Consider the following 27571-nt stretch of genomic DNA (forward strand, 5'->3'; position numbering starts at 1 on the left):
TTCTTCTTTCCTTCTTTCCTTCCTTCCTTCCTTTCCTTCCTTCTTTCCTTCCTTCCTTCCTTCCTTCCTTCCTTCCTTTCTTTCCTTCCTTCCTTCCTTCTTTCTTTTTTTTTGCTGGATCTGGGACTTGAACTCTGGTCCTGGGCATTGTCCCTGAGTTTTATTTTTATTCGAGGCTAGCATTCTACCACTTGAACCACAACTCCACTTCTGTTTTTTTCCCCAAATAGTTTATTGGAGATAAGAGTCCCATGGACTTTCTTGCCCAGGCTGGCTTTGAAACATGATCTCAGGTCTCAGCTTCCTGAGTTGCTACTAGTACCACTAGTGCCTGGGTCACATTTTCTTCCTTCCTTTCTTCCTTCCTTCCTTCCTTCCTTCCTTCCTTCCTTCCTTCCTTCCTTCCTTCCTTCCTTCCTTCCTTTGTTTATTCATACCATCATACCATCACCCACTCTCAGGCCACACACTGTCATACTATCTTACTATCATACTGTCACACTACACACTGTCATACTATATATCATCACAGTGTATACCAGCACACCACTGTACCATCACACCATACAATGTCACACTGCATACTCTTAACATCACACACCATCACACCATATACCTTTATAATATCAAACCATTATACTGTCACACTGTACACATAAACATGAAACCATGACACCAACACACCATCACACTAACACACTATCACTCCGCCACACCATCACACCACTACACCATTACAGTACCATACCATCACACCACCATACCATCACACCACCATACAATCACACCATCACACCACCACACCATTACACCAGCACACCATCACACCAGCACACCAGCACACCACCACACCATCACACCACCATACCATCACACCACCATACAATCACACCATCACACCACCACACCATTACACCAGCACACCATCACACCACCACACCATCACACCACCATACAATCACACCACCACACCAGCACACCACTATACAATCACACCACCACACCAGCACACCACCACACAATCACACCACCACACCATCACACCACCATACAATCACACCACCACACCATCACACAACCATACCACCACACTACCATACAATCAATCACACCACCATACCATCACATCATAACACCATATCATCACACCATCACACCCACACCATCACACCTGCATACCATCACACCTTACACCATCACATTGCATATCGTCACATCATATCACATACCTTTATACCATTACACCTTTACACCATATACAGTCATGCTATACACTATCAAACCACACTCCTATGCCACTACATTGTCATATCATACCATACACTGTCATAGTACATACCATAACACTGTCACAAAGTATACCATCACACTGTACACTGTTACATCACACAGTTATACCATTATTCTCACACCATCACAGGTCACACCATACACTGTCATCCTACACACTATCCTACCATCACACCACACAGTCACATCATAAAGCCATCACACCACACTCCATCATATCACACACTGTCACACATTACACCATCACAATACACACAGTCATACCATCACACTTCACACCGTACACTATCACACCCATACACCATCAGAGGACATACCAGACACTGTCACGCCACACACCATCACACTCTCATACCACTGTGGCTGTGGCCGCTGCCCCACAGGCATGCTGCTCACTCACCCTGCCCTGAGAGCATAGGTGTTTCACAGAAGTTAATTTGCAGGTAAATAAAGGCGACTCTTGCCATGTTGACAGGGATTTTATCTCAGGCCTTGGTGCGGGCCTTCTCTGATGGGGTCACAGGTGCCCCACCTGGGCCAGCAGAGCACAGGAACAGGCCGCACCTCCCCTCACCATGACCTGGGCACGAGCAGGGACGCCCACCCTGGGTCTCATCAGTACAGAGGAGGTAGAAATGGCCCGGGGAGGGGAGGGTGTGATCTAGGGGGAACAGGCCCTTTTGGATACATTACAGGGCATCTCCCTCCCTTGGTGGGGACCCCCCCTCCATGCAGAGGCCCAGCCCAGGTAAAGGGCTCCACTCTGAGGCAGCCATGGCAGAATGCTGAGTGTGCAGACCTGCTATGGGTCAGCAGCACCAGGCCCAGCTCAGGGCTGGCTGCCCAGGGCTTTGCCCAGTCCACAGGAAGCAGGGGGACTAGAAGGCCATGGACAGTGACAGCAAGACCTGCACCAGCTGCTCAGGCTCTTTGACCCCTCAATGACCCCAGGCATACGTGGTCTCAGGGAAGCTGTGATGTTGTCCTGAAGCCTTCTTGCCTGGCTTTGGAATGTCTGCAGGCCATTGAGTAATGTTAACATTCAGTCAGGTTCTGATGGCTCATAAATGTAATCCTAACTACTCAGAAGGCTGAAATCTGAGGGTCAAGGTTCAAAGCCAGCCTGGAAAGACATTTCTATGTGACTCTTATCTCCAATTAACCAGGAAACTATTGATGTGGAGATGTGGCTCAAGTAGAAGCTATGAATGAAAAAGCCAAGTGAGGGCTGGGAAGGTGGCTCAGTGGTAGAGCACTTGCCTTGCATGCATGAGGCCCTGGGTTCGATTCCTCAGCACCACATAAGCAAAAAGAAAGAAAAAAGCTGGAAGTGGCACTGTGGCTCAAGTGGTAGAGCACTAGCCTTGAGCTGAAGAGCTGAGGGACAGCGCCCAGGCCCAGAGTTCAGGCCCCACGACTGGACCCCCCCCCAAAAAAAACAAGTGAGAGCACAAGGTTCTGAGTTCAATCTTTGTTACCAGCAAAAAAATAAAAAGGAAGGAAGACAGGAAGGAAAGAAGGAAGAAGGGAAGTAAGGAGAAAGCAAAAAGAAAGAGAGAAGAAAACAAAGGAAGGAACAAAAGAAAGAAAGAAAGAAAGAAAGAAAGAAAGAGAAAGAGAGAGAGAGAGATGAGAGAAGGAGGGGGGGGGAAAGAAGGAAGGAAAGAAAGGAAAAAAGGAGGGAGGAAAGAGGGAGGAAAGGAGAGAGGGAGGAAAAAAGACAGGAAGGAAGGAAGAAAGGAAGGAAGGAGGGAAAGAAAGAAGGAAGCAAAATGTGAGACAAGCCCTGGTGGTTCGTGTCTACAATCCTAGCAACTCAGGAGGCTGAGGTATGAGGATCATGGTTCAAAGCCAGCCCATGCAGGAAAGACTGTGAGACTTTTATCTCTAATTAACCACCAGAAAACTGCAAGTGGAGCTGTGGTTCAAAGTGGTAGAGCTCTACATTGAGCAGAAAATTCAGGCAAAGGGCCCAGGCCCTGAATTCAAGCACTGGAAAAGACCAAAGAAAAAAGAAAGGTGAATGCTGGAGAGTCAAGGGGCTGTGAGTATAAAATTTGGGAACTCAAGGGGGTGGCATTGTCTGAGGGGTCTGGTGCGTTCTACACATGCTCAGGGGTCACCAACTCTAGGACTCTGGAACTCTGGAGACTGAGGTAAGTAAGGTTGAGGTGGCACCATAGGCAAGAGGCAGGAGGCAAGCCACAGTGAGAAATGGGCCTGTCCCCAGGAGAACTCAAGAAGTGAGGACTCCCTTATTCAAGGAAGCTGGGATACCAGAAATGCCTGGAGAGTAATCTCTGCTACTACTGGAAAAATGACGTCTTGATAGAGAAGGGCAGCTAGGCCAGGGCATGGGCAGCAGAATAAGGATAGAATGTTGTAGAATGAGTGTGTGTGTGTGGATTGGGGGGCGGGTTGTCCAAGAATGAAGTCGAGAATCTGCAGAGGTCAGTCATGCATCCCACTAGAGGATCATGGGAGCCCCAGAAGGGACAGGACCAGGAGGAAATGCAGTCAGCTCTGAGTGGGATGGATCACACCACACATCATAGGATTGAAAGGGATTAAGAAGGGACCTGTGAGGCCTTCATGAGGGACCAGGGCCCTGATAGCACCACAGAGGGGTCCCATCCCAGGCCATCTTCAAGGAGACTAGAAAGGGTTTCTGAGAATTCAGCTGCTGAAAAATCTCAGAAAATCTCATTGGACCTTCAAGAATGTGGGGAAAAAAGCTAACAACTGGAAGAGCAATGGTCCCTGAAGAGTCGACGTCTCCCCTGCCCCATGGATTCCTTTACAGTTCACAGAATTCTCCAGCCCATCATCTGTCTCCTTTGACCCTCCATCCACTCCCACTTGGCACATTGGGAAACTGAGGCTCTGTCAGGTCACTTAGGGTTAGCAGAGTTACCAGGCTGGAAATGGGGGAGCAGAATCACTATAGCTCCATATTTCAGGCTCAGAGCCACGCTCCTTGTCAAAATGGGGGTTCTCCTGCCTGTCTGGCGGCTCATAGTACAAGTCTTCCTCTTGCTCCTTAGGCTCTAAGGGGCCTGGGACTAGAGCATCCTTCTTCTCCTTTGTCCTCAGAGATGGCTGCCAGCTTTGGGGCCAGGCTGCATCCTGAACATGCTTCTCTGGGACTGTGTCATCCAATGTGGGGGTGTCATCGATTAGGGCAAAGTCATGGAAGCAGTACAGTAAGCCCATGTGGGCCTAGGACCACTGTGGCCCAGGGCACGGCTCCTCATCCTCAGCCTTCATCAGCTGAAGATGAAGTAACTCTGCTGACTTCTCTGAAGAAAATGTCTAGGTCATCTTTGAAGGAGGCCAAGGGTGCAGGGGCCAAGGGACAGGCGGGGGGGGGGCGCTACAAAGGCAAAAAACAAGGAGATCAAGAGCCCTGAGTCAGATTGCCTGGGTCCTGATTACAGCCACTAGTTGCAAGGCCTGAAGAGAGAAAGTTTACATCTCCAAGACACAGTTCCCTTCCCCGTAAGGTGAGGAAAAATAAGTATATGCACTGCTGAGCCTGTTTCAGAGAGTCATAGCTGATAACAATGTGCAAAGCACATTGCACAATGCCCGGCCTGTGGTAGGTGCTCAAAACAGGGCTGTTAGATTACTGTGCAGACTATACCTCCAGTCATCCATATCTCCAGCCATCCACCTTCTCTGGTCCCTCACAACACTTGTCACCCCAAGAATCCCTCTGTTATCTCCTCTGTTTGCCTCCACAAGACTAGAGTTACAGCAGTTGGAGGCCAGGCAGGCCTAGAAGGGAGCTTGTGCCAGGTTCTAACAGTGGAATAAGTAAACAAGTGGATGAGTCAGGAGCTCAGTCACAAGCAAGCAGACACAGGCGTGCAGGGGGACAGCCTGGCCTGTGGTCACTGGGAGGTTGACAGCAGTGGACTCACGTCCTCTGCTTCCTTGTCCTCCAGCACTCATGACAAACATCCAGAGAAAGCATGGACCTACTGTGTGCCAGGCATTGGAAATGCATTTTCCCAAGCCTCACAACACAGCTGGGTAGTGGGAATGACTATTCCTTTGGGGAAACTGAGGCTTCAGAGAGTAAGAGAATTGCCAAGTTGACAGAGCTATAGAGCTGGATTTACAGCCAGGCTCCTCTGACCCATGAGTCTGCTCATGTGTTTGCTGCTGCCTTCATGTCCCACATCCCCTGCTGCCTGCTCCTTACTCCCAAGTGCCTCTGACCCTTAGTGACCCAACAGCCCTCCCCTCCTTTGCACACTCACCTACCTTGAGTTTGAGTTCCTTCCATTCGTTCTTGTCCAAACTCCTGTGGACAACCATGGCAGCCTCTATTCAGCTCTGAGCATCATGAGGGCCACACTCTCCTCCACCACTGACTCCCAACTTCAGCTCAGGGGTCAGCAGCGGGCAGGGGTCTTCGCTGTAGCCCATGACCTTCATCTGGATGTGACTGAAGTTGGGTAGGCACTGGTCATAGGTGGCTTCCTCCCACAGCCTGACTTAGTGGGATGGGGGCTGAGGACCAGGCGAGGGTGGGGGAGGAGGGGAAAGAGGAGAGAAGAGAAGAGAAGGGAACAGAAGGGAAGGGAAGGGAAGGGAAGGGAAGGGAAGGGAAGAGAAGAGAAGAGAAGAGAAGAGAAGAGAAGAGAAGAGAAGAGAAGAGAAGAGAAGAGAAGAGAAGAGAAGAGAAGAGAAGGGAAGAGAAGAGAAGGGAAGGGCAGGGAAGGGAAGGCAAGGCAAGTGGGCATCAATCCACTCAGCCAGCCTCAATGTCCTCCCCTGGCCAGTGTGCCCTGGGTATGCCCATGCATCTCACCAAGAGCCCTTCAGGCTCCCTCTATCCATTCATAGAGAACAAGGCGGAGCTCTCACACCATAAATTCAGTAGCAGAGCTGGGGTCCAACCCCAAGTCTGCCTCTCAGTCCTGTGTTCCCTTTACTTTATGTCTAAAAAGGAAGCACAGGGTTTGAGGGCAAAATGGAGACCAGTTCCATGGAGGGGCACAGGGTCTCAGACTCGTAAGCAGACCCTGACTCTAAGCTGAGGCTCCATTTTCCGTGTACACGTGGGCCATCCTGGTGGTCACTCCTCAGTTATTGTGGGCTCCTGGCCTGCCAGGCTCCCCATGATGCCAGGAGGCATGGTGGGGAGACCTCGCCTCAGGGACTACAACTGGCCTCTTTTCATTACCTTTTAAGAGATATAGAGTTAATTGATTAGATGTAGACATATAGAACACAGATAAGGGACTTGGTGTAGAAAATCTCTCCCTTCATTTTAACTATAATAACCTTAATTTCTTGTTCTTTGCCTCAGGGATCAGAATTTCCCATGATGACTAATGAATTAAGAAATGACCTTGATGATGTTGACCCTTAGAAGTCTGTGCCTAGATCCTGACAACACTGGGTGCTTAGCACCTCAAGAAACCAGAATCTCATCCTCAAAGCCCTTAGAGGAACCTGGAGAGCTGGGAAAGTGTGACTCTGGAGGACCATGTGCTCTGAAGGAAAGCTTTCTTTGGCCCCTAGAGGGTTGGGAGATGTTGGCAGGCAAACTCCAGCAAGTGGACCAGAGTCCCGCATGTGGATTGACACTTGTGTGGAGACTAAGGAAACAGAGCTGCTGCCAAGCTCGTGTCCCATGAACACACAAGAGAGGGGTAAGCGGTGGCTTTGTCTTCATTGCCACAAGAGAAACTCCTTTGGTTTTATATTTTATGAGAGAAAGACGAACTGCCTTTTGGTGTGTGGGGAAAATTTTAAAATTACAGTAATATTGAGTAGGAATATCCCATTTAAAATGATGTAAAGATATGTGGAAAAAACCCTTTTCACTGTAAAGTAGTGGCTGAAGAATTGTGCTTACATGGACCTTTGTATTTAATATGTGTCTCTCTCTCCATATACGTTGCCCATGGGTCTGGTTGAGATCTGGGCTTAGTCTTGAACCTTGAGGAAAAGCTATCAGGATCAAAATTGGAATGTTTACTTTACTCTTGAAGGTATTTTCTGTAAACCCCATCCCAGAAAACCACACAGACACACCTACGATCAGGAGAACCAGTTTATTGCCAGCTGATGCTGACAAGGCCCCTCTCCCATGGAAGAGCAGAAAATGGAGCCTGTCCTTTGTTCAGGGCCAAATTTATAGTCAGGAGTTAAGGGTTGGAAGTCCTCTGCATGAGGTAAAGGTGAATGCTCTGAATTCTAAAGATGGCACAAAGTTGGGGTGGGGCAAGGTAACTGTAACAGTTACAGTTAGATGACAGGAAATATAATAGACCTCTCTATAATAACCATAACTATTAATGGACTCAATCTACCAATCAAACGAAAAAGAACAGTGGCACTGTGGCTCAAGTGGTAGACTGCTAGCCTGGAGCTGAAGAGCTGAGGGACAGCGCCTAGGCCCAGAGTTCAAGCCCCATGACTGACAAAAAGAAAAAAGAACTGCAGATTGGATCAGAAAACAAGATCCATCAATTTGCTGTCTTCAAGAGACCTACCTAACAACCAAAGATAAAAGCAAACTCCAAGTGAAGGGATGGAGGAAGATCTACCGTCCAAATGCCCCCAGCAAGAAGGCAGGAGCTGCCTTATGATATCTGATAAAATAAACTTTACACTAAAATCACTAGGAAAAGACAAAGAAGGTCACTATATAATAATACAGGGAACAACCCAAGAAGAGCACATCACCATTGTCAATCTATACACCCCAAACAGTGGTGCACCCAAATATGTTAAGCAAATACTCTCCGATTTACAGGAAATGATGGATCCAAATACAATAATACTGGTAGACTTAAATACTCCACTCTCACCAAAGGACAGGACCACCAACCAAAGAACTGGCAAATAAGTCTCTGAATTAAATAAACTCATATCTCAAACAGACTTAACTGACATATACCGAGTTTTCTGCCCAACAATAACTCAGTACACATTCTTCTCAGCAGCCCATGGAACTTTTTCTAAAATAGATCATATTTTAGTTCATACAAAGAATTTCAGCAAATACAAGAAGATTGACATAATCCCCTGTATTTTATCTGACCATAGTGGAATCAAATTAGTTCTCAATAACCAGGCATTCAGTAGAAAAAACTCAAACACATGGAAATTAAATAGCACACTGCTGAGCAACACATGGGTCCCAGAAGAAATTAAAAAGTTCCTATAATTCAATGCAAATGACACATCACAAAGAAACCTACAGGACACAGCGAAAGCAGTCCTGAGGGGCAAGTTTATTGCTCTGTGTGCACATCAAGAAAACAGAGACAGACCAAATAAACAATTTCATGATGCAACTAAAACTGCTACAGACACAAGAAAAACTTGAACCTAAGGTCACTAGACAAGCGAGATAACCAAAATAAGAGCTAAAATTAATGAGACAGAGACTAAGAAAAGTGTAAATAAAATTAATAAAACAAAAACCTGTTTTTTTAAAAAGAAAAACAAGAAAATTGATGGACCACTTGCAAGATTAACTAAAAAAGAAGAGAAGAGACCCAAATCAATAAGATCAAAGATGCCACAGGAAAAATTAAAACAAACATCCAAGACATCCAAACAATAATAAAGAAATATTTCCAGACTCTATACTCACAAAGGAAGGAAAACCTAGCAGAAGTGGATGAATTCTTAGAGAAATACAAATTGCCCAAACTGAACCAAGAAGAAATAAATCAATTAAATACGCCAATAACCTACAACGAGATAGAGGAAGCAATCAGAAATCATCCAACAAGGAAAAGCCCTGGACCAGATGGATTTACTACGGAATTCTACAAGACCTTTAAAGAGGAGCTAATACTCATACTCCTCAAGCTCTTCAGAGAATTAGAAGCAGAGGGAATAATCCCGAACTCATACTATGAAGCCAATATCACACTCATTCCCAAACCAGGCAAAGACCCAACAAAAAATAGAACTACAGACCAATCTCTTTGGTGAACATTTTCAAAGCTCCAAAATAAAATTCTAGCCAACAGAATCCAGAAACATATCAAAAAATCATACATTATGACCAAGTAGGCTTCATCCCAGAGATGCAGGGATGGTTTAACATACATAAGTCAATAAACATAATCCATCACATCAACAGATCCAAGGTCAAGAACTACATGATTATCTCCATTGACACGGAAAAGGCTTTTGATAAAATTCAACATTCATTCGTGTTAAAAGCTCTGGAAAAAATTGGAATAGAAGAAACATTCCTTAAAACACTAAAAGCTTTATATGACAGACCAACAGCCAATATCATACTTAATGGGGAAAAACTACAACCAGTTCCCCTAAAAACAGGAACAAGGTAAGGATGCCCACTCCCTCCACTCCTATTCAATATAGTTCTGGAATCCTTAGCCAGAGCAATAAGGCAGGAAAAAGACATTAAAGGGATCTGCATAGGAGAGGAAGAATTAAACTATCTCTTTTTGCAGATGACATGATTTTATACCTTAACGATCCCAAAGGCTCCATCCCCAAACTCTTAGAGCTTATAAACAACTTTGGCAAAGTAGCAGGATACAAAACTAACCCACAAAAATCAGGTGCCTTTCTGTACACCAACAATGTACAAGTAGAAAGGGAAATCAAGGAAACAATTCCATTCACAATAACCTCAAAACACAAAAAATAAAGTGTCTAAGAATTAACCTAACCAAAGATGTAAAGGATCTATTTCATGAAAAGTATAAAAGCCCAAATAAAGGAATCATAGAGGATACCAGGAAATGAAAAGATCTCCCATGTTCCTGGATAGGCAGAATTAACATAGTGAAAGTGCCATACTGCCAAAATTGATATACAGGTTCAATGCAATTCCCATTAAAATCCCAATAACATACTTTACTGAAATAGAGAAAACAGTCCAAAAGGTCATATGGAACAACAAAAGACCTAGAATAGCCAAAGCAATTCTAGGCAACAGAAACAATGAAGGAGGGATCACGATACTGAATTTCAAGTTCTACTACAGAGCCATAATAATAAAGACAGCTTGGTACTGGTACAAAAAGAGACCCGAAGACCAATGGAACAGACTAGAGGACCCAGAAATAAAGCCGCATATGTACAGTCAGTTGATATTTGACAAAGGAGCCAAAGACATACAGTGGAAGAATCATAACCTCTTCAATTACTGGTGCTGGGAAAACTCGGTGGCCACCTGCAGAAAAATGAAAGTGGACCCTAGCCTATTACCATGCACTAACACAAACTCAAAATGTATTAAAGACCTTAACATCAAACCTGATACTCTGAAACTACTGCAGGACAGAGTAGGAGAGACACTTGAACTTAAAGGAACAGGCAGAAACTTCCTGAACAGACTCCCAGGGTCACAACAAATTGGAGAGAGACTGGACAAATGGGACTACCTTAAAATAAAGTTTCTGCACAGATAAAGAAATAACAACCAAACTAGAAAGACAGCCAACTCATTAGGAAAAAATATTTACCAGCAAAATATCAGACAAGGGTCTAATATCCATTATATACAGGGAACTCAAGAAACTAATCCCTCACAAATCTAACAAACCAATCATGAAATGGGCAAGGGAACTAAAGAGAGACTTCACAGAAGAAGAGCTAAAAATGGCAAAGAACAACAGGAACCAGGATACAAAGACACGTGCACCTCCATGTTTATTGCAGCCCTGTTCACAATAGCCAAGATTTGGAAACAACCCAGATGCCCACTACTAATTAGTGGATCCAAAAATTGTGGTACCTATATACAATGGAATATTACATAGACATTAGAAAGGACAAAATAATGGCATTTGCAGGGAAATGGATGGAACTAGAACAGATTATTTTGAGCAAAGTAATCCAAGAACAAAGAGACAAATGGCACATGGTCTCCTTGATATGTGGCTACTAAAGCCAAAATACAAGAAGATATGGCAAAGTAACAGGACTCAAGAAACAAAGGACAGCCACCCATTTTGTCACAGCTTTGCTAAATGACTCCATGTTCTAGACCATATAGATGGTAGATATAGGCATGCAACAGAGGGAAGCCAAGAGGAGGAATAGAATAAGTAGGAACAGCCTACACTAAGCAGAAGGAAAGAAATGTAAACATCCCCTGAAAAAATAACTTGTATTGTCAAAGTTCATAGAAGTCACAAACTGTATAGACCATGATCATGACAATTTGCCTTATGAAAGTGAAAATGTGTTTGTGACTCTAAGTATCACTATTCCACAATACTGTGAAATATGTGACATTTATGTAATCCCCTAATCTCAATTAAAGAAAAAAAGTGAGAGAAGGCATGGGTTAAGAAAAATGGGTGACAATGTTGTCCGACACTTTGTACTCATATACTGTTTTGTAGAATAGGAACTTCTTTGTAAAACTACTTAAAGATAATTTTTAAAAGTTACAGTTAGGTAGCATTCTCCTGATGCAGCTGGTTCAGAAGCCCAGGGCAGTGGGGAAAGAGTGGAAACAGACCTTTCCTGTATTGTGTACCTTTTGTGTGTTGAATGGCTCAGTTTCAGCCCTCTTTCAGCTTTAGATGCATGCTCTGCCATATTTCCCACTCAGTGTGTGCAGAGCTTGGGAGCCTTGGGAAGTGCCCGATTACCACTGTCAGCCAGAGTTGCCAAGTCAAAGGGGCCCAACCAGTCCCAAAGTGCCTTTCTGGTTGTTTTACATCTGTGGGGTCACAGGACAGAGGTGACAACTTCCCTGCTGTGCACTTAGAATAGCCCTTAGAATAGGAGACAGTGGGTCCCCTGCAAAAGTCCCTTGTGGTCCATGAGCTCTAGTTTAATTGTGTAAGCCCACACCCAGGAGATGGAAGACTAGCATTGAAGAGAACTGTGCCTCCAAAGCACACAGATGAGTGAAGGATTTGGTGTGGTTCCAATGTTCTTATACTTTTTGCATTGAAGAGAACTGTGCCTCCAAAGCACACAGATGAGTGAAGGATTTGGTGTGGTTCCAATGTTCTTATACTTTTGAATGTGACATTCTAAAGTTGATTTTGAATTCCTGAAGGTTCCATGCTCTCTACTAGATCTCACCCCCACCCTACCCCACCCCCCCCCGCCACTTCTCTGCACACTCATTCTTGCTGAAAGATTGTGTGAAACATGCATTGAAATGCTGGCGGTGATATGTGTTGGGTTATAGTCGCCAGCAACTGCACTCAGGAGCCAAATTCAGGAGTGAAATGGCCACTTCTAGTCCCTTATTTCCTATGGAAACGATGATGCCCTCCACCCCTGTACCTGCCGTCTCTCCTCATGGGAAGCCACATCAGGATCGCTGTCCACTCTACGCTTTGATTCATTGTTATGTTGTTGCTGCAATGAGCATCATTTCTGCTTTACCAGCAACCACCCCAATTCCTGTGGCTGCAGTCAACAAACCTGCTGAGGACTGTTTTTAATGTCTTACCACAAAGTGACAATTGTGACAGGCTTGCCTTGGAAGAGTTGTCATTTTTACTGCCAATTTTTGGATGACGTTTTTATAATCTTTCACAAAGTCTGCAAATCAAGCAGGAATTGCACAACATACTGGAGAAGCTCCCTGAGTCCAGGCTGTTCGTGGGACCTGCAGGTACCCTGGGACAGATGAGCAAGCACCCTGTGAGCAGCTTGCCCACAGCTCTCCTGGCAGACTGGTGTGGCCACTGACAAAAGTTGAAAGACCTAGAGCACGAGCCATCAGGCGCATGTGGCTCACCCTTCCCTCCCTGCTGACATGGAGGCCTGTGCAGACCTCTGAGCTTCTGAACCAGCAGACTGGAATTTTCCTCTGATACCTCTGTTTATAAAAGTCCAAAAGAAAGTAGTAAACTAAGGAGGAATCTTAATTCTAAGCTTCGTTCATGTGAACAAGAGATCTTAGCTTGTAAGAGCATAAAAAAAATTTCCAAAAATGAGTGAGTTAGTCTCTCAGACATTTTTTTCCAAATACCACAATAGGTACATGTGGGGAGCCGGATCACAAGGGTCTGAGGCGCGGCCCTAGGTGAAGCTATGCTCCCTTCCCACACTCTGCTCTGGCTGGGTGGTCAGGGCCACTCTGCAGTAAGGATCTGTGGGTGTCCTGGTCCCTCTGAGATCTTTCCTCTACCCCAGACTCCTTTTTAAAGGTCAAGCAAAGATGCCAAACTCAGGCTAATGGTCTATAGACATCCTCCCTGGAGCTTTGGCTCTCCCAAGTAAAAATCATGTCTCCCCCATTGCCTGCTCCTATAAAGTCTTCCTTCTGTTCTCATTCCTTGTGTCCTGGGTTGCTCGCTTGAGTCCTCTCCCTAGTGTTATTCGAGATCTTTCTTTCCCTGCAGGCCAGGCACTTCCTCCTGACTCATGGTGACCAAGTCTCTGTAGGAAGCTATTTAGGCACAGGTATCAAGCCACCTGGCTTGGGGTCAGTCCTGGGCCTCCAAGAACAAGCAAGCAGAGGGGGCAGTGGAACTGGAAATAGAGATCTCACATTGGAGCCATGATTAACCTTTGACTATTGAGCACTTCCCACCTTTGGCTCTGATTTTTCAGAAGAGAGTTTGGGAGGAGTTTTGCACCATCATTTATACATTAGTTGAATAGAGGTAGACATTGTCTAAAAACAGTGACACTTGCCAACACTCGCTAGAGACAGGAGTTCCTACGCTGAATGGGATAACTCTATCTTGTAAAATGGATAAAGATACCATGTGCTACATGAATTCTATAAGGAGGCCTAGCAGAAGGGTTCTTCCAAACTACATAGAACCCACTGCCCAATAATAACTCAATTCCAGCTGAAATGAGTAGAATGAGTTTTGTAAGGCGTCCCTTACACAGCAGTAGATAATTGTAGGGATTGTATTTCCCCAGCCTTTCCTAAACTCTTCTCACCTGGAGTCTCCCAAAAGCCAGAAACTTTCCTTTCCTCTAACTGGAAAGCTCTTAACTCATATGGCTCTAGATCTGGTGCAGAAACCTGCCTGAGAGTGCCACCTACTGCCAGAAGAGATCACTGCAGGCTAAAATAGAAGACATCCAGGAAGGTAGGTTTATCATGATTAGTCCTTGTTCTTCTCTGGGATCTTGTGGACCTGGCAGATACCATCCCACCATTGGCAGGGGACTTGTGCTGCAGTGTGGCACCAAGAGTAACTTCATGCCAGCATGATGGTTGGAAAGCTAGTCACATGCCAAGCTTGGTTCAAGTCAAGAACCGTAATCATGACTCAGAAGCATCTGCAGGTTTGTGAGCAGCAGTGCCATGACCATTCCCTGTGCTAGGCCCAGTGCTCTTGATGGGGCCTGGAATGGAAAAAGGGTTGGGAACTTGGGCTAGGAAGAGGCACCACAATTGTGTGTAGGTCTTGAGGTGGCTACATATCAACATTCACTGTGATCCTGTAAGATGAGCACCAGAGGGAGCTCCTGGTCTCCCTGCCAGTCCCAGCTGAGCCAAGCACTCTCCTTGTCACTCAAATACAACTAAAAATAAAAATGGTTACAAAACCTAGAATAAATATCAAGTCACAAAAGCAAAACAGGTCAGAAAATTGGTTTGCTATAAAAGGGCAACAGAAAACAGGGTACCAATGGCTCATGCTCCTAATCCTAGCTACTCAAGAGGCTGAAATCTGAGGATCTCAGTTCCAGCCCAGGCAGGAAGGTCTGTGAGACTCATATCTTCAAGTAAACTACTCAACTAGCTGGAACTAGAGCTGTGGCTCAAGGGGTAGAGTACTAGCCTTGAGATTAAAAAGGCTCAGGAACAGTGCTCAGGCCCTGAGTTCAAGCCCCAGAACTGACACATAAAGCCAACAGAGACCCAAAGAATAGACAAGTGTTGGTACATTCTGATATTTATTCACATGTGGGCAGCTGATCCTTACACATGCCACCTGCACCCTCACATACTCCCCCAGATTCCAGGAGTGAGACCACCACAGGAGAAGGCCCATGCCCCCAGGGAGAAGCCCTAGAGCAAGTAGGCTCTGGCTGCCTTCACACCCTGTTCCCCCGCAGAAATAAGGTGCCCAACCTGCCACCTCCCTTTATATCACCTCACTTCGCACTGTATGCCTGGCAGGCCCTCCCCTCTCTGGCCCTGTATCTTGCTCCATAAAGTATGGGTAACCAGTGCATACACTGTAGAGCAGAAGAGGGATCAGGAGAAGCAGGGATGGGGATATGATCTGTCAGCCTCTCCTGCAGGTGCTCCCAGTCGGAGACATAGCTGGAGGTGGAGTAGAGCAAGGATAGCAAGGAGAAATTGAGGCATGGCCCTATGGTCTCCTGAGACACGCTTGTCCTGGCTGGGCTGGCTCTCTCAATCAGTAATTCCAAAGAAGTTTCTACAAAGTGAGAAGACCATGAGGGGTCCCCAGCACCAGTCATCCTCATTTGTTCCTGCTAACACTGGCTCCTCTCAATCCAAGTGCCTCTTGCAGACCGGTATCAACTCCTGGAGGCAAATGCACATGAAAGGTGACTTTGCTCATAAGTCTGCCAGGAACCATGCTTGCTGTCAAACCACCCTTCCTTGCTTCTAATGGGGGCCCATTCTGTAACTCTGCCAGAGAAGGGCACTCAGATGGGAACAAGTTCTCTCAGGGCAAGAGTCTCCACCCCAGTCTTGCCCTGGTCAGCACCACCCGGCAGGTTGAGGTCTTTCCATCCACTCTATGCTTGTCCTGAAGGCTGGATGCGGCAGCAGATGGCGATGACTATTACAAACTCCTCACTGGTCCTTCCTGTTTCGTCAGGACCCTGGTGCCTCACCACACAGGTGTTGTCCACAGGGAAAGCTCCCAGGGTGACTGAGGTCTCAGGATGGGCATGGCAGCTGGTCAGGGTCCAGCCTGCATCACAGCTCACGGTGACCTGCCAGAGTCCAAGGAGGACAAGTAAGGCCAGGTCCTGCATGCATGGTCAGGTCTCTAAGCCACCTGCTACACTGTCCCTCCCAGCAACCCTCAGTGGGGACCAAACTGTCAGCACCTGGCTTGGTTCTGCCCCTCACACCCCAAGGGGGCTGTGTCCAAAGCTGCCCACCACTCCCTCAGGGTGCTTCAGCCCCAGCCTACCAGGACACTGGGGTCCAGACAGACATCTCAACAATCCAAAGCCCCTCCCACCTCCCACTTCCCTACAAGCCACACCTCCCACAGCCTTCCCCACCCAGTGATGGCAACTCCATCCCCCCAGCAGCTCCACAAGACCTTGCAACAGCCCTCCACTCCTTGTTGCAGCTCATCCCAGACCAGAGCCGCCAGCCTCAGGTCCCAAACTCCTCCTGCCATGGCCTCTAGAGGCTAGCTCTCAGACTCCAAGAGGCCAAGTGTGACCTGCCCTCCCTTCAGAGATCTGCCTTCTTCCTCCAACCTTCCATGGTTGCTCAGGCATTCCAGCCCTGTGTGTGTGTATGTGTGTGTGTGTGTGTGTGTGTGTGTGTGTGTGTGTGTAAGAGAGAGAGTGAGAGAGAGAGAGAGAGAGAGAGACAGTGAGAGGGAGAGAGAGAAAGAGACAAAGACAGAGAGACACAGAGAGAGACAGAGAGAGACACAGAGAGAGCACCAATCCTGGGGTTAGGAATCTAGACTTAAGCCACGGCTCCACTTCTGGCTTCTTGAGGCTGTTAATTGGAGGTAAGAGTTTCTTAAACTTTCCTGCCTTGGCAGGCTTTGAACCCCAATCCTCAGATCTCGGCTCCCTGAGTAGCTCGACATACAGGTATGAGTACAGACTACTGGGTTGCTTTTTTTTTTTTAAAGGTAATACTGGGGTATGAATTCATGAATGCTAAGCAGGCTCTCTAGCACTTGAGTCACAGCTCTGGCCCTTTTTTCTATAGTTCTTTGCAATCCTTCTATTTATGCTACTTATATATAGAGAGAGAGACATAGAGAGAGAGACAGAGACAGAGAGACAGAGACAGAGCAACAGAGAGACAGAGAGACAGGGAGACAGAGAGACAGGGAGAGAAAGAGAGAGAGAGAGCACACAAGCTGCTAGTCCAGTTGTACAGCATACCCAGCTTAATTGTTTAGATATTATTTCTTTACTTTTTGTTCAGGTGGGTCTCAAACTGAGATCCTACTTCTTCTTTAAAAGTAGCAGGTATAACAAGCACAGCATTACATTACTGTTTTGAGATTCAGCTATGCATTTCTTGTTTCTCTGTCTCTCTGTCTCTCTCTGTCTTTCTGTTTCCCTCTGTCTCTGTCTCTCTGTCTCTGTCCCTCTCTCTCTCTCTCTCTCTGTCTCTGTCTGTGTGTGTGTGTGTCTGTGTGTCTGTCTGTTTGTCTGTCTGTCTGTCTCTCTCTCTCTGCCAATCCTGGGGCTTGAATTTAGGGCCTGGGAATTGTCCTTGAGCTTCTTTTGCTCAAGACTCTACCACTTGAGCCATATCACCACTTTTGGCTTTTTCTGTTTACTTTGTACTGAGAAAATTGAAACCAGAGCTTCGTGTGTGCAAGGCAAACACTCTACCACTGAGCCACATTCTCAGCCCAGCACTGCATTTCTTTATGCCCTGTTTATGTGTGCTATCCTTAAAGTGGGACAGGGAACCTGGAGAGCAAACCTTACCAATCTGGACAGAAACAAAATCAAGCCACAACACTCACACACACACACACACACACACACACACACACACACACACAGCACAGGTGCATAGATCCTCCACTGTGCACTGACCACCCCAAGAGGATACAGGCTCCAGCCATCTCCACCCCACCTCCCACAACCTCAATCCTTCACCTTCTCCAAGGGGCTTAAAGGCCTGTACTTCTTCGTTGTACACTGCAGGCCCGGAGCATGGCAGCAGGAAGCATGGACACTGGCCTCCTTGTGTCCCGCGCACCGCCTTGGCAGATTAGTACCTCTCTTGGGTGTGGTATGTGGGAAGACACCAAGATTCTCCACCTCCCAATGGGAGCTGCAGCCTGGAACAGAAGAGGGCCAGCTCACACACTGGGATGCCAGACACCCTTTCCCTCAATCACGTACTTTATTTTTAGGATCCAAACCCAGGGAAAACCAGGAGCAGCTCTGAGTAGAAGAGACATTGCCTGAGCAGCAGGACTTGTGGCTTAGCTCTGACTTGTAGGACCTTGGGAGAGCAGCTCAACTGCTCTGAGCCATAGTTTCCTGGGAATCACATGGTCTCCTCTCCCCGAAAGAAGGGGAGCCCTGGGACAGGATCCCCAGGCCAGAAATGTTCAGCTACTTCTCACCACAACCCTCTCCCACCTCAAGTCCCTTCCCCATCCATCACCAGCTAGAAGATCAGCCTGAGCTTGGATCTGTGGGCTTGGAAATCAGGGGCACCTGGCTGTAAAATTGTGGATGGCTTGCTGGAATTCATCAAGGCTCAGTTTCCCTATTTGCTAAAACAGCCAGAGCAATACCATCGACTCACAGAGTTGCTGCTTAGCTGAAGCAGGAAATACCTGGGAAGTCCCCGTACTGCTCATGCAGGACCCAGGCTCTGCCCACATTAGGGTTATGGTAGCCAGGACCAGAGCCCCTCTCCCGGCTGCGTGGCTTTAAGAAATGAATTCAGCCACTTTACCTGCAAATGGAACTTGGCATGGGCTACACAGTGAGTGCCTGTGGCTCTGCCAGCTTTGCCAAAGGCCAGGCTCCCTGCCAGGCCAGCAGCCACATAGAGCTCTTGTCCTGGACAAGGCTCTAGACACTGGGCTCATCTGACTGCTGCAAATCCTAATCCAGCCAGCTTTTAACCCCACCTGACCCTTACTATTCCAGAGCCTTTAGACTCCCCAGTGCTTAGCTGTCCAAGATCAGCTCCTGACTTAGTGATTCAAGATAATTCCTAGAGCCCCTTAAGCCCCACCTGGTACCAAGCACCTTCTGAGCATGGCTATAGCCCAAGATCCACAGTGCCTAGCTCCTCAGTGCAGCCCTCACCCATGACTTCCAGACACTTTCCTGGGCAAGTTTGACAGAAGGTCCTTAGCCCAAAGAAAGGACTTCAGAGTAATGGCCAATAACCATGACCACCAGAAAGCATACTGTCCCAGGATTAGAGCTGAGCATTCACAATGAGGACACTAAAGCATAGGGCTGAGAAGGAACTTGCCAGCTACTGAGTGGCAGTTGGAATCAACCTGAGCTGTGCCCCACTTCTGACAGGCCTGAACTATGACTCCCCACCACACAGCTGGTAAACAGCTCCCAGTGCCCAAGCCGGAGCCCATCTGCCATCCCTCTCATCGCTGCCACTGAGGCAGGTGAGGAAGAGAGTGGTAAACAGAGAGAGAGGTGAACCTACCCAAGGCCACATGGCATGCAAGCTGTACATCTGGCTTATGAATCTTGAGGCTCCTAAATCTGTTGCTCACACTCATGGGGACCAAGTGTGGGACAAGGCTCCTGCCCAGCAGGAGGTAGTGCCTCTGACTCACCCTGGCAGGACCAGCCCCTACCTGTCAGGACTTGGTCAGGATCCGGGCAGTGGGTGTAGGTCTTCAGCCCCACCAAGGCGGGAGCAGCTGTGTGGACGCTGCAGTTGGCTCGGCGGAGCAGGCAGCATCTGGCCACCGCAGAAACCTGACTATCTCCAAATGCCAGGCAAACGCGTCTGTTTCCTAGGATCTGAGAGTCCAAGAGAGAAATGGGAACTTGCTGTGAACAGGTTTAGGGACTGGGGAACCTGGTCTGAGAGGGACCCCTTCTACAAGTTCTGGCTCCTGAGTCCTCAGCACTGGTTGGGCCCAGGCAGGCTCTGCTGCCATGAGCAGCTCAGATGAATCTTCCCAACACTGATAATGGCTTCCAAGTGGAGACAAGGAGACCTGATAAAGCAGCACAGGACCTATGGGCTCCCTGATGCACCTGGCCTCTCCTGAGAAACCTCCCTAACACATTGACTTCTGCACAGAAATATTCACCCACCTCACCTTCATGGCCCCATACCCTTCCCAGGGAAAACTAGGGTCTGGGAACTCCGTCACCTAATTCTGCAGCTTTGAAATTCTCAGCTCACAGAGCCTCTGTCATCCCAACCTGAGGGTCCTGGTTGTGGATGTTCTTGGTTGGCAAGGAGAAGGAAGGGGTGTGTCAGTACTGGGACTTGAACTCAGGGCCTAGGTGCTGTCCCTCAGCTTTATCATTCAAGCCTGGCACTCTACCAGCAGAGTTGCAACGCCCCTTCACGATTAGTTGGAGATAAGAACTGCATGAAATTTACTGGACTGGCTCTTGAACCAAGATCCTCAGATCTAAGCCTCCCGAGGCATTAGAACAACAGGCATGAGACAAAAACACCCAGCATAGAGATGGCTTTAGGCAAGGCAGAGAGCCGAAGCCACCGCTGTCTTTTCCCTCCTGTGCCCATGAGGGTGCTGTCTGTCCGGAGTCCCCCAGGAGCACCTGGCCCTGCCCAGGCCTTTGAAGTCGAGACAGGGATTGGAATCCAGAGGACAGAGGACTGGGCACACAGAGTGTGCAGCTCACCCCCACACGCTCGCCCTGCCGCTTCCCACTCTGGGAGAAACTGGAGCAGCCCAGCAGCTCCTCCTCCGGGTCACAGTGAGCCTCAGCAGCGTGTGTCAGCCTGAGGCCCCTGGATTCTGACCACACAGTCCTGCAGAACATCTGTCCACCTGCAACAAGAACAGGATAAGGAGGCTCTTAGGGAACACCAGGAGATGGCAGAAAAAGGTTCAACCCGAGGTAAGGGAGAGAAACTAAGATACCACATGAAACTTTCAGGAAAAACTATAGAGTTACAACAATTCTGTGGAGCCTGGAGTCCTATCTGAGGAGGACAGTCCTTCTGTCAACCAGGTTGGGGACTGTCACCATCTCATGGGCCTCTCACACCCCATGTTGGCCTCTACCTACCCACCTGTCCTGCTCACCTGTTTCCTGGGTGCTTGGGGGCAGTGCAGCCACCAGGTTGGGGGTCTTGACTCGCTGTTCTACAGGGAACCAGGTGTCATCGATAGCATTGCTGGTAGCGTAGTGGAGCAGCCTCTGCTTCAGCTCAGCCACAGTGAGGTTTGGCTGGGCAGTGAGCATCAGGGCTGCAATGCCTGATGGAGGAGGGACAGGTCAGACAAGGTGATGGCCTGGCCTTCCGTCCTAGCTGGGAACTCCTTTTAGGACACAAATGCACACACATGCACACATCATGTGCTCTTCCCAAAATGAAGCCACCTGCAATCCCTTGCCTAGTGAAAGCTTGTCCTATTACCTCCAGGACTTGGTACTGGCCATTGTGTTCACCCTCCAAAGCCCAGCGATGCAAAGTGCACCATTACCACCAGGTCTGCCCATTTGGTCCTCCTGCACAGAGCCTGGCATATGGAGGATCTGGCCAAAGGGGCCACTGGAATCCTGGTAGCCAGGACAGTGGCGTAGTGACTCACCAGCCACATGGGCAGCGGCCTGCGCGGTCCCACTCTTTCTTACATAACAAATGGTACAGTCTTCGTCAGCACTGACAATGCTTTTCCCAGGAGCAAAGATGTCCACACAGGAGCCATAGTTGGTCCCCAGAGGTCCCTGGGTGAAAGGCTGGTCCAGGAAATTGACAGCTCCAACAGTGATGACCTGGAATGTGGCAAAGAGCTGAGGAAAAGGCTTCAGAGGCAGACTGATCGACTCCTATACTACCTGTTTAAGCCCTATGCACATATGTCCCCTTCTGAGGAAAATCTGGCTCATGAGCACAGCTGATACCCTGTCCTGTTCCGGGACTTCCACAGGATATAGACAGTGCTCCCCTTGCATAATGTACATAATAGGGAGACAAATACTAAACATATAATGCTGTCATCAAGAAGACAGCATAATCAGCCAGGCTGGGTACAGGTGGTTTTAAGTTCAGCATCTCTGTAGGCCTGTTGGGCCAGTCTCAGGGGAAGAGGGAGAGTGAAGCAGCTTCCCCACATTTCAGGGCCCAGAAATCGGGGAAGTGGAACAGGTGTCCTCTTCCTGGTACTGCCAGACAAGCCCCACACAAAACAGTGGCTCTGCAAATGTCAATCAGGAGGGGAGGCATGCCACAGATGGAGGATTCGATGCGAGGGGGTGGGGTTAAGGTAGGGATGTGGTTTAAAGGAAGGGCAGGACTAGCCCAAACCCTTCTCACACTGGGGTTTGGGGAGGCTGGGCCTCTGACAACCTGCAAGGCAGGACGTGTGAGCAGGAAGCCCTGCTGGCACCTACCTCAGGAGACGACGCTGGAGAGTAGGCACAGGCATCACTCTGAAAGTTGCCCGCAGCGGCCACCAGCACTGCTCCAGCCCTTGCCAGGCGCTTGCAGGCATCGTTGATGCTCTGACTGTGCCCACTCACCAGGGGCAGCAGCACTACCATGCGCTTGGAGGGATTGGAGACCAGCTTTTTCCAAAGAAACTCCAAGCCTGACAGAACAAAGCCAAGATGACTACCTGGAGAGGGACACGCTTCCTTCCTCCAACCCCTTCCCTCCAAAACAGCAGTGATGCTCATTATTGACAACTCGATGATCCTGTGTTGTATGAAATGCATCTTAGTTCACACACACACACACACACACACACACACACACACACATGTGTCCCGTGTGTGCACATGGGAGTTATTAATCAGATTGCAGCTGCAAACTGGCCAGTCCCCTGGTCTTCCCCTGCCCGCCTCTCTAGATGACTTGTTTACAAGATGCTCACAACAACCTGTCCTTACACTTGTCCAGGACACAGGTCTTGGGTGGAAGCTTGGTGTTCTGAGAATGAAGGCAGACTTCACGATCACCCACCACACTCTAGGCCTGGCTCCAGTGTCTCTTAGAGCATCCCACCCACAGGAACCTGAGCCTGTCCTGGCTGCCTGCTGCCAGCGGTCAACCCCATTATAAAACAGGCACAGGTACTCTGGAGGTCTCCAGGGTTCCAAGGGCAGCTGGCTGCCATCCTAGGGAAATGGGGCTCCCTCACAACTATGATCTGCCTCTGGCCATCCAGCATGACCTGGAGTCCTGGGTTCTAAACCTGCCTAGGCCAGGCACCTGCAGCAAACAACCCTATATGCTCAGCTCCTGGCAACACACTTGTGTCGCTACACTGACCCCTTAACCACTCCTGGATCTGGGCCTCGGTGGCCAAGGGAGGAGTTGGAATCTTACTGCCACATGCCTAGAGGACAGCTGCTGAGGAGGGAGGGGGAGTGGGCATGGCAGTGGGGGTGACAAGCACAGTCACAGCTGTAGTTATTAGACCGCTGCTGTGTGCAAAGCTCTGTGCTCAGTCACACCTCATTTCAGTCACTGTGCACAGAGGAACTGCTGATTGCGGTGGAGGTGACAGCTCCTCTGTGTGAGCCCTGCTCTGGCCGGGTGATGCCATGACTGAGACTCCAAAGAGGGGCTGCTCTTCCCTGGGCCAGGCCCAGCATCAAAGCCTTCCCTCCACTCATCACCTTTGGGAAGCAAAGGTCAAGGCCAAGGTCAATCAGCAGAGGCATGAGACAGGCACAGGGGTCACTGGGATGAGCCAGGGACTCTTGATCCCTGCCTGCAATGGAACACAAAGCTGGAGCCTCTGTGAATAAGATTTGGGGCAGTGTGTACCTCTGGACTCCATGCAGTTGAGCATCTGACTAGGGGCCTGGGCTCTTGGGGAAGGTCAGTCAGCCTCCACCCAGTATCTTCTCTGTGAGCCAGTTTCTTCTCTGTGAGCCTGGACAAGTCGCCCTCTCTAACTGGCTTCACTAACTGTTAATGGATGTCACCTGCCAGCCCCAGGTGTGGCGTCCAGAGCCCTTGGCTCAGCCATTGGCCACCACAGCTCTGTGCAGAGCTCCCTCCTTGTTCCCTGTCCATGGCCATGACAGGCCTGGCTCTCAGCAGGACCTCTCAGACCCGGGCCCCACCTCTGCTCTCCATGCAGTGGATGAAGAAACCTGGGACATTCTGGACAATGGGTTGCTGGTTCCTCCACCAAGTCTGCTCAGCCAAGGTGACATATGGAGCCAAACTAAGAGAAATGAGCCCCACCATGCTTGGAGGGGAAACTGGCTTCCTTTCTGTCTCCTCAGGGTCTGTGGAGATCTAAGCCCACATGACAAATGACACAGAATTCTGAAAGCACAGAGCACATGGAATGGAGAAGGAGCATGGAACAGGAGCTCACTTGGGCTGGGTCTCTGCTCCCTTGAGCCCTCAGTCTCTCCACCTGCACTGGCAACCTTGAGGGTTCTGCCACTCCACCACTGGTACTCTGTGGCAGAGGCTACCATGCCCTCTTGGGTCTGGAGTCATTGCTCCTCCCTGGCTGAAGCCCCTGCCCCCATGGCCAGATGGAAAGACAACAGAATGGGAGCTGCCACTCACCCATGAGGATGCCGCTGACCGTGCCCTTCCCTTGGCAGTTGAGCACACGCAGGCTGTGTATGTTGATGTCCTTGGCCACGCCAACATTCTGGCCGCTGACCAGAGCTGCCAGGTGGGTGCCATGGCTTTCACAATTGTCCTCCTGCTCCACCAACACAAGGACCAGATGAGAAAGCCATCTACCCCATGATTTCCCAACAGACCCCGGATGGACTGCAATGCCCACCCTCCCTTGCCTACAGCTGAGGCCTGGGAATGGATGGTGATGGCTGGGGAGGGTGGCCTTGGGGCTCCAGGTCTGGTGGTCCTCATCTTCCTCTGGGATGGGCTGGGGAAGGATGGCTCACCTGTGTCCCAGGCGCACTGGTGCTCTGCCACTCCTCCTCAGGCACTCTCTCAAAGTTAGAGATGTTGATCATGCCCTTAATTTCCATGTGATTAGGCTCGATGCTAGTGCCCAAGAGATACACCTCCACGGGGTTGTCCCTCTCTTCCCACAGTGACATTTGTGCGAGATGAGGAAAAGAAGAACCGGAAGGATGATGTTACAGGTGGTCATGTGTCTCAATGATGGCATGATCTGCTTACCAATTATGCACACTGTTTCAAGGAATGTACATGAACTTAATCTTTGAAAAGTCCTCCCACTAGCTCCTATTGGGAATATTTTACTGACCAGGCCAGTGAGACAAGAGATGTACAAGTCATTATGTTGAGAACGAACTTTACAACTTTGATGGGGTGGGGAGGATTGAGTGGGGGACGGGATGAGGGAAGTATGGGAAGGGATGGGAAGGGGAAACAAAGGAGGAGGCTATAATGCTTGATAAGAAATGTACTCATTATCTTGCCCATGTCATTATAATCCCTCTGTACAGTATTTTCACAATAAAAAAAAAAGAGATAGGAGACTCTCCAAAACCATGTAGGTGGCAAATCGAGAGAATCAGGAAACTCCCCAATAGCATGCTGCCTGGGTCTTGTTATCAACTCAAATGGCCCAGCTCCACCTTGAGCTCTGTCATTGGCTGGGAGCAGCCCAGGTGGCAGGGCCTCAGTGACCTGCTCCTACTACTGGTTCTCTTGAGGCAGGATTACAGCAGCACAAGCTCTATGGTTGTCCTGCTGACCAACTCAAACTGCAGTTCTTGAAACCAGAAATTCAAGATAAAATGATCAGCCATGCTACCCTCCCTCTGAAGCTTCTGAATAACAAGCCTCCGTGTCCTTGTCCTCTTTTTTTCTGGTGGTTGCTGGCTTTCTGTGATTTAGAGCCATCTCACTCCAAGTTCTACCATCTCCACAGAACCTCCTCCTCTAATCTGCATTCTCTACAAGGTTTAGGTTTGAGGATAACAAACAGGCTGGTCACCTGTGCTCTTGGTCTCTCTATTAATGAAGGACAGCATTGATACTCCCAGCCTACATTATAGCTGACCATATGGTACTTCCCCTATCCTGTCCCAGTCCAACAGCTTCTAAATGGCCTCTTCTAGCTAAGCCCTTGAGAAGACTCTAGAAGACTCTAGCCCTGTCCCCCACTCCTCCAGGGAGGGACAAAGTCATCATGGGCATCCCTAGGGGACAGGAAACAGACTGTCTACTTCAAACCTGCAGGAGTGGTGGTCACTAGTGGCCCCAGAACAGATCCTTTTAGACCTATCTGGAGGCTAGAGGTGTAGCTCAGTGGTAACCTCATAAATGTGAGGCCCTGGATTCCAATTCCAGTACCACCACCAGACCTTATCTGGATAAGAGATCTTTCCAGTGAAAGATCATCCAGGATGAACCAATGGCCCTAAATTCAATTCAAGGTGGACTTACACAAGAAGGAAGGGAAGGCTCGGCATAGTTGCTCACATCAATAATACCTGCTATCTGTGAGTCAGAGACCAGTGCATCCAGGTACAAGGCCACCCCAGGCAAACAGTTCACAAGACCTCATCTCAACCGATAGCTAGCAGTTACTCAGCAACCAAACCAAGGAGGATTGTGGCATAGGTCTCATATTTCTCGCATAAACATGAGAGCTTATCTGAAAATAACTACTATGTAAATGGCTCAACTGGTAAAGGACCTGTCTCCCAAGAAGGAGGCCCTGAGTGTAAATTCCAAGACTGTAAAGGAGGAAAAAATGAATAAAGTTGGGCATCAGTGTCTCAAGCCTCTTATCTACTTGGGAAGGTGAGATCTAGGACATTAAAGGTGTGAAGCCAGCCTGGGCAGAGACGTCCTCTAGACTCCATCTCCAATTACCTAGCACACTCGTTTCCAGGCATCTGTGTCCGGCTTGCCTAACACTACAGGGTGCAGTCAGAACCTCTGATCCTCTCCCAGGCAGGTGCCCTTACTGCCTTCCCCAGCCCAGTGACACTGGGACGCCACACCCCCACCCCCACCCATACAGTTATTTTCCTGGTCTCCTCCTCTGCCTCTCTCTGCACAGGCAGAAGGAAATGTGGGCAGAGAGGCTTGGAGGCCGGGGGAGACCAGAGACCTAGATGGGGGAAGCTCTGGAGATCTGGTCTTATTTTGAGGACTGAAAGCTATAGAGATTAGAGACTGTAAGTCACAGTCAAGTCCAGCCTCCTCCTCTGGCAAGATTGGCCTGCAGGAGAGAAGATGAGAGAAGGTATTATGAAAGTGGTTATTCAGGCACCAGTGGCTCAGGCCTGTAATCCTTGCTACTCAGCTGAGATCTGAGGGTGGCAGTTCAAAACCTTTCCTACAGAAAAGTCTGTGAGGTTGTTATCTCTAATTAACCAGCAAAAAGTTGGAAGTAGAGATGTGACTCACGTGGTAGAGCACTACCTTTGAGCTGAAAAAAAATGAAGGGATATCACCCAGGCCCTGAGTTCAAGGCCCCAAATTTTACAAAATTCAGGTCTAATAAGAATCTTGTAAGTTGTCATGTCCAAAACGAGCTTTACAACGTCAGTGCGGGGG

The 27571-nt window shown here is 48.6% G+C and overlaps 1 protein-coding gene across 1 annotated transcript; it reads right to left on the reverse strand.

Annotated features, from left to right (window-relative positions):
• Positions 1–15960: 15960 nt before the first annotated feature.
• LOC105989941 (proprotein convertase subtilisin/kexin type 9-like) lies at positions 15961–25131 on the reverse strand. Its single transcript, XM_013022212.1, has 10 exons — positions 24990–25131; positions 24852–24856; positions 24626–24770; positions 22483–22679; positions 21681–21864; positions 21171–21344; positions 20764–20912; positions 19734–19902; positions 18043–18227; positions 15961–16161 (listed from the first exon to the last, which is right to left on the reverse strand). Exons 1-10 carry the CDS (start codon positions 25129–25131, stop codon positions 15961–15963), a joined length of 1551 nt encoding a protein of 516 aa, XP_012877666.1.
• Between the last annotated feature and the right edge of the window lie 2440 nt (positions 25132–27571).

The sequence above is a fragment of the Dipodomys ordii genome, unplaced genomic scaffold, assembly GCF_000151885.1.
Source record: "Dipodomys ordii isolate 6190 unplaced genomic scaffold, Dord_2.0 Scaffold61, whole genome shotgun sequence".
NCBI lineage: Eukaryota > Metazoa > Chordata > Mammalia > Rodentia > Heteromyidae > Dipodomys > Dipodomys ordii.

Coding starts and splice junctions, on each gene's coding strand:
- LOC105989941 (XM_013022212.1), bottom strand. CDS start 25,131: ATGTCACTGTGGGAAGAGAGGGACAACCCCGTGGAGGTGTATCTCTTG. Junction 21,865..22,482: donor CTCCAGCGTCGTCTCCTGAG/GTAGGTGCCAGC, acceptor GCCACATTCCAG/GTCATCACTGTTGGAGCTGT. Junction 19,903..20,763: donor GGCAGGGCGAGCGTGTGGGG/GTGAGCTGCACA, acceptor TTGGACTCTCAG/ATCCTAGGAAACAGACGCGT.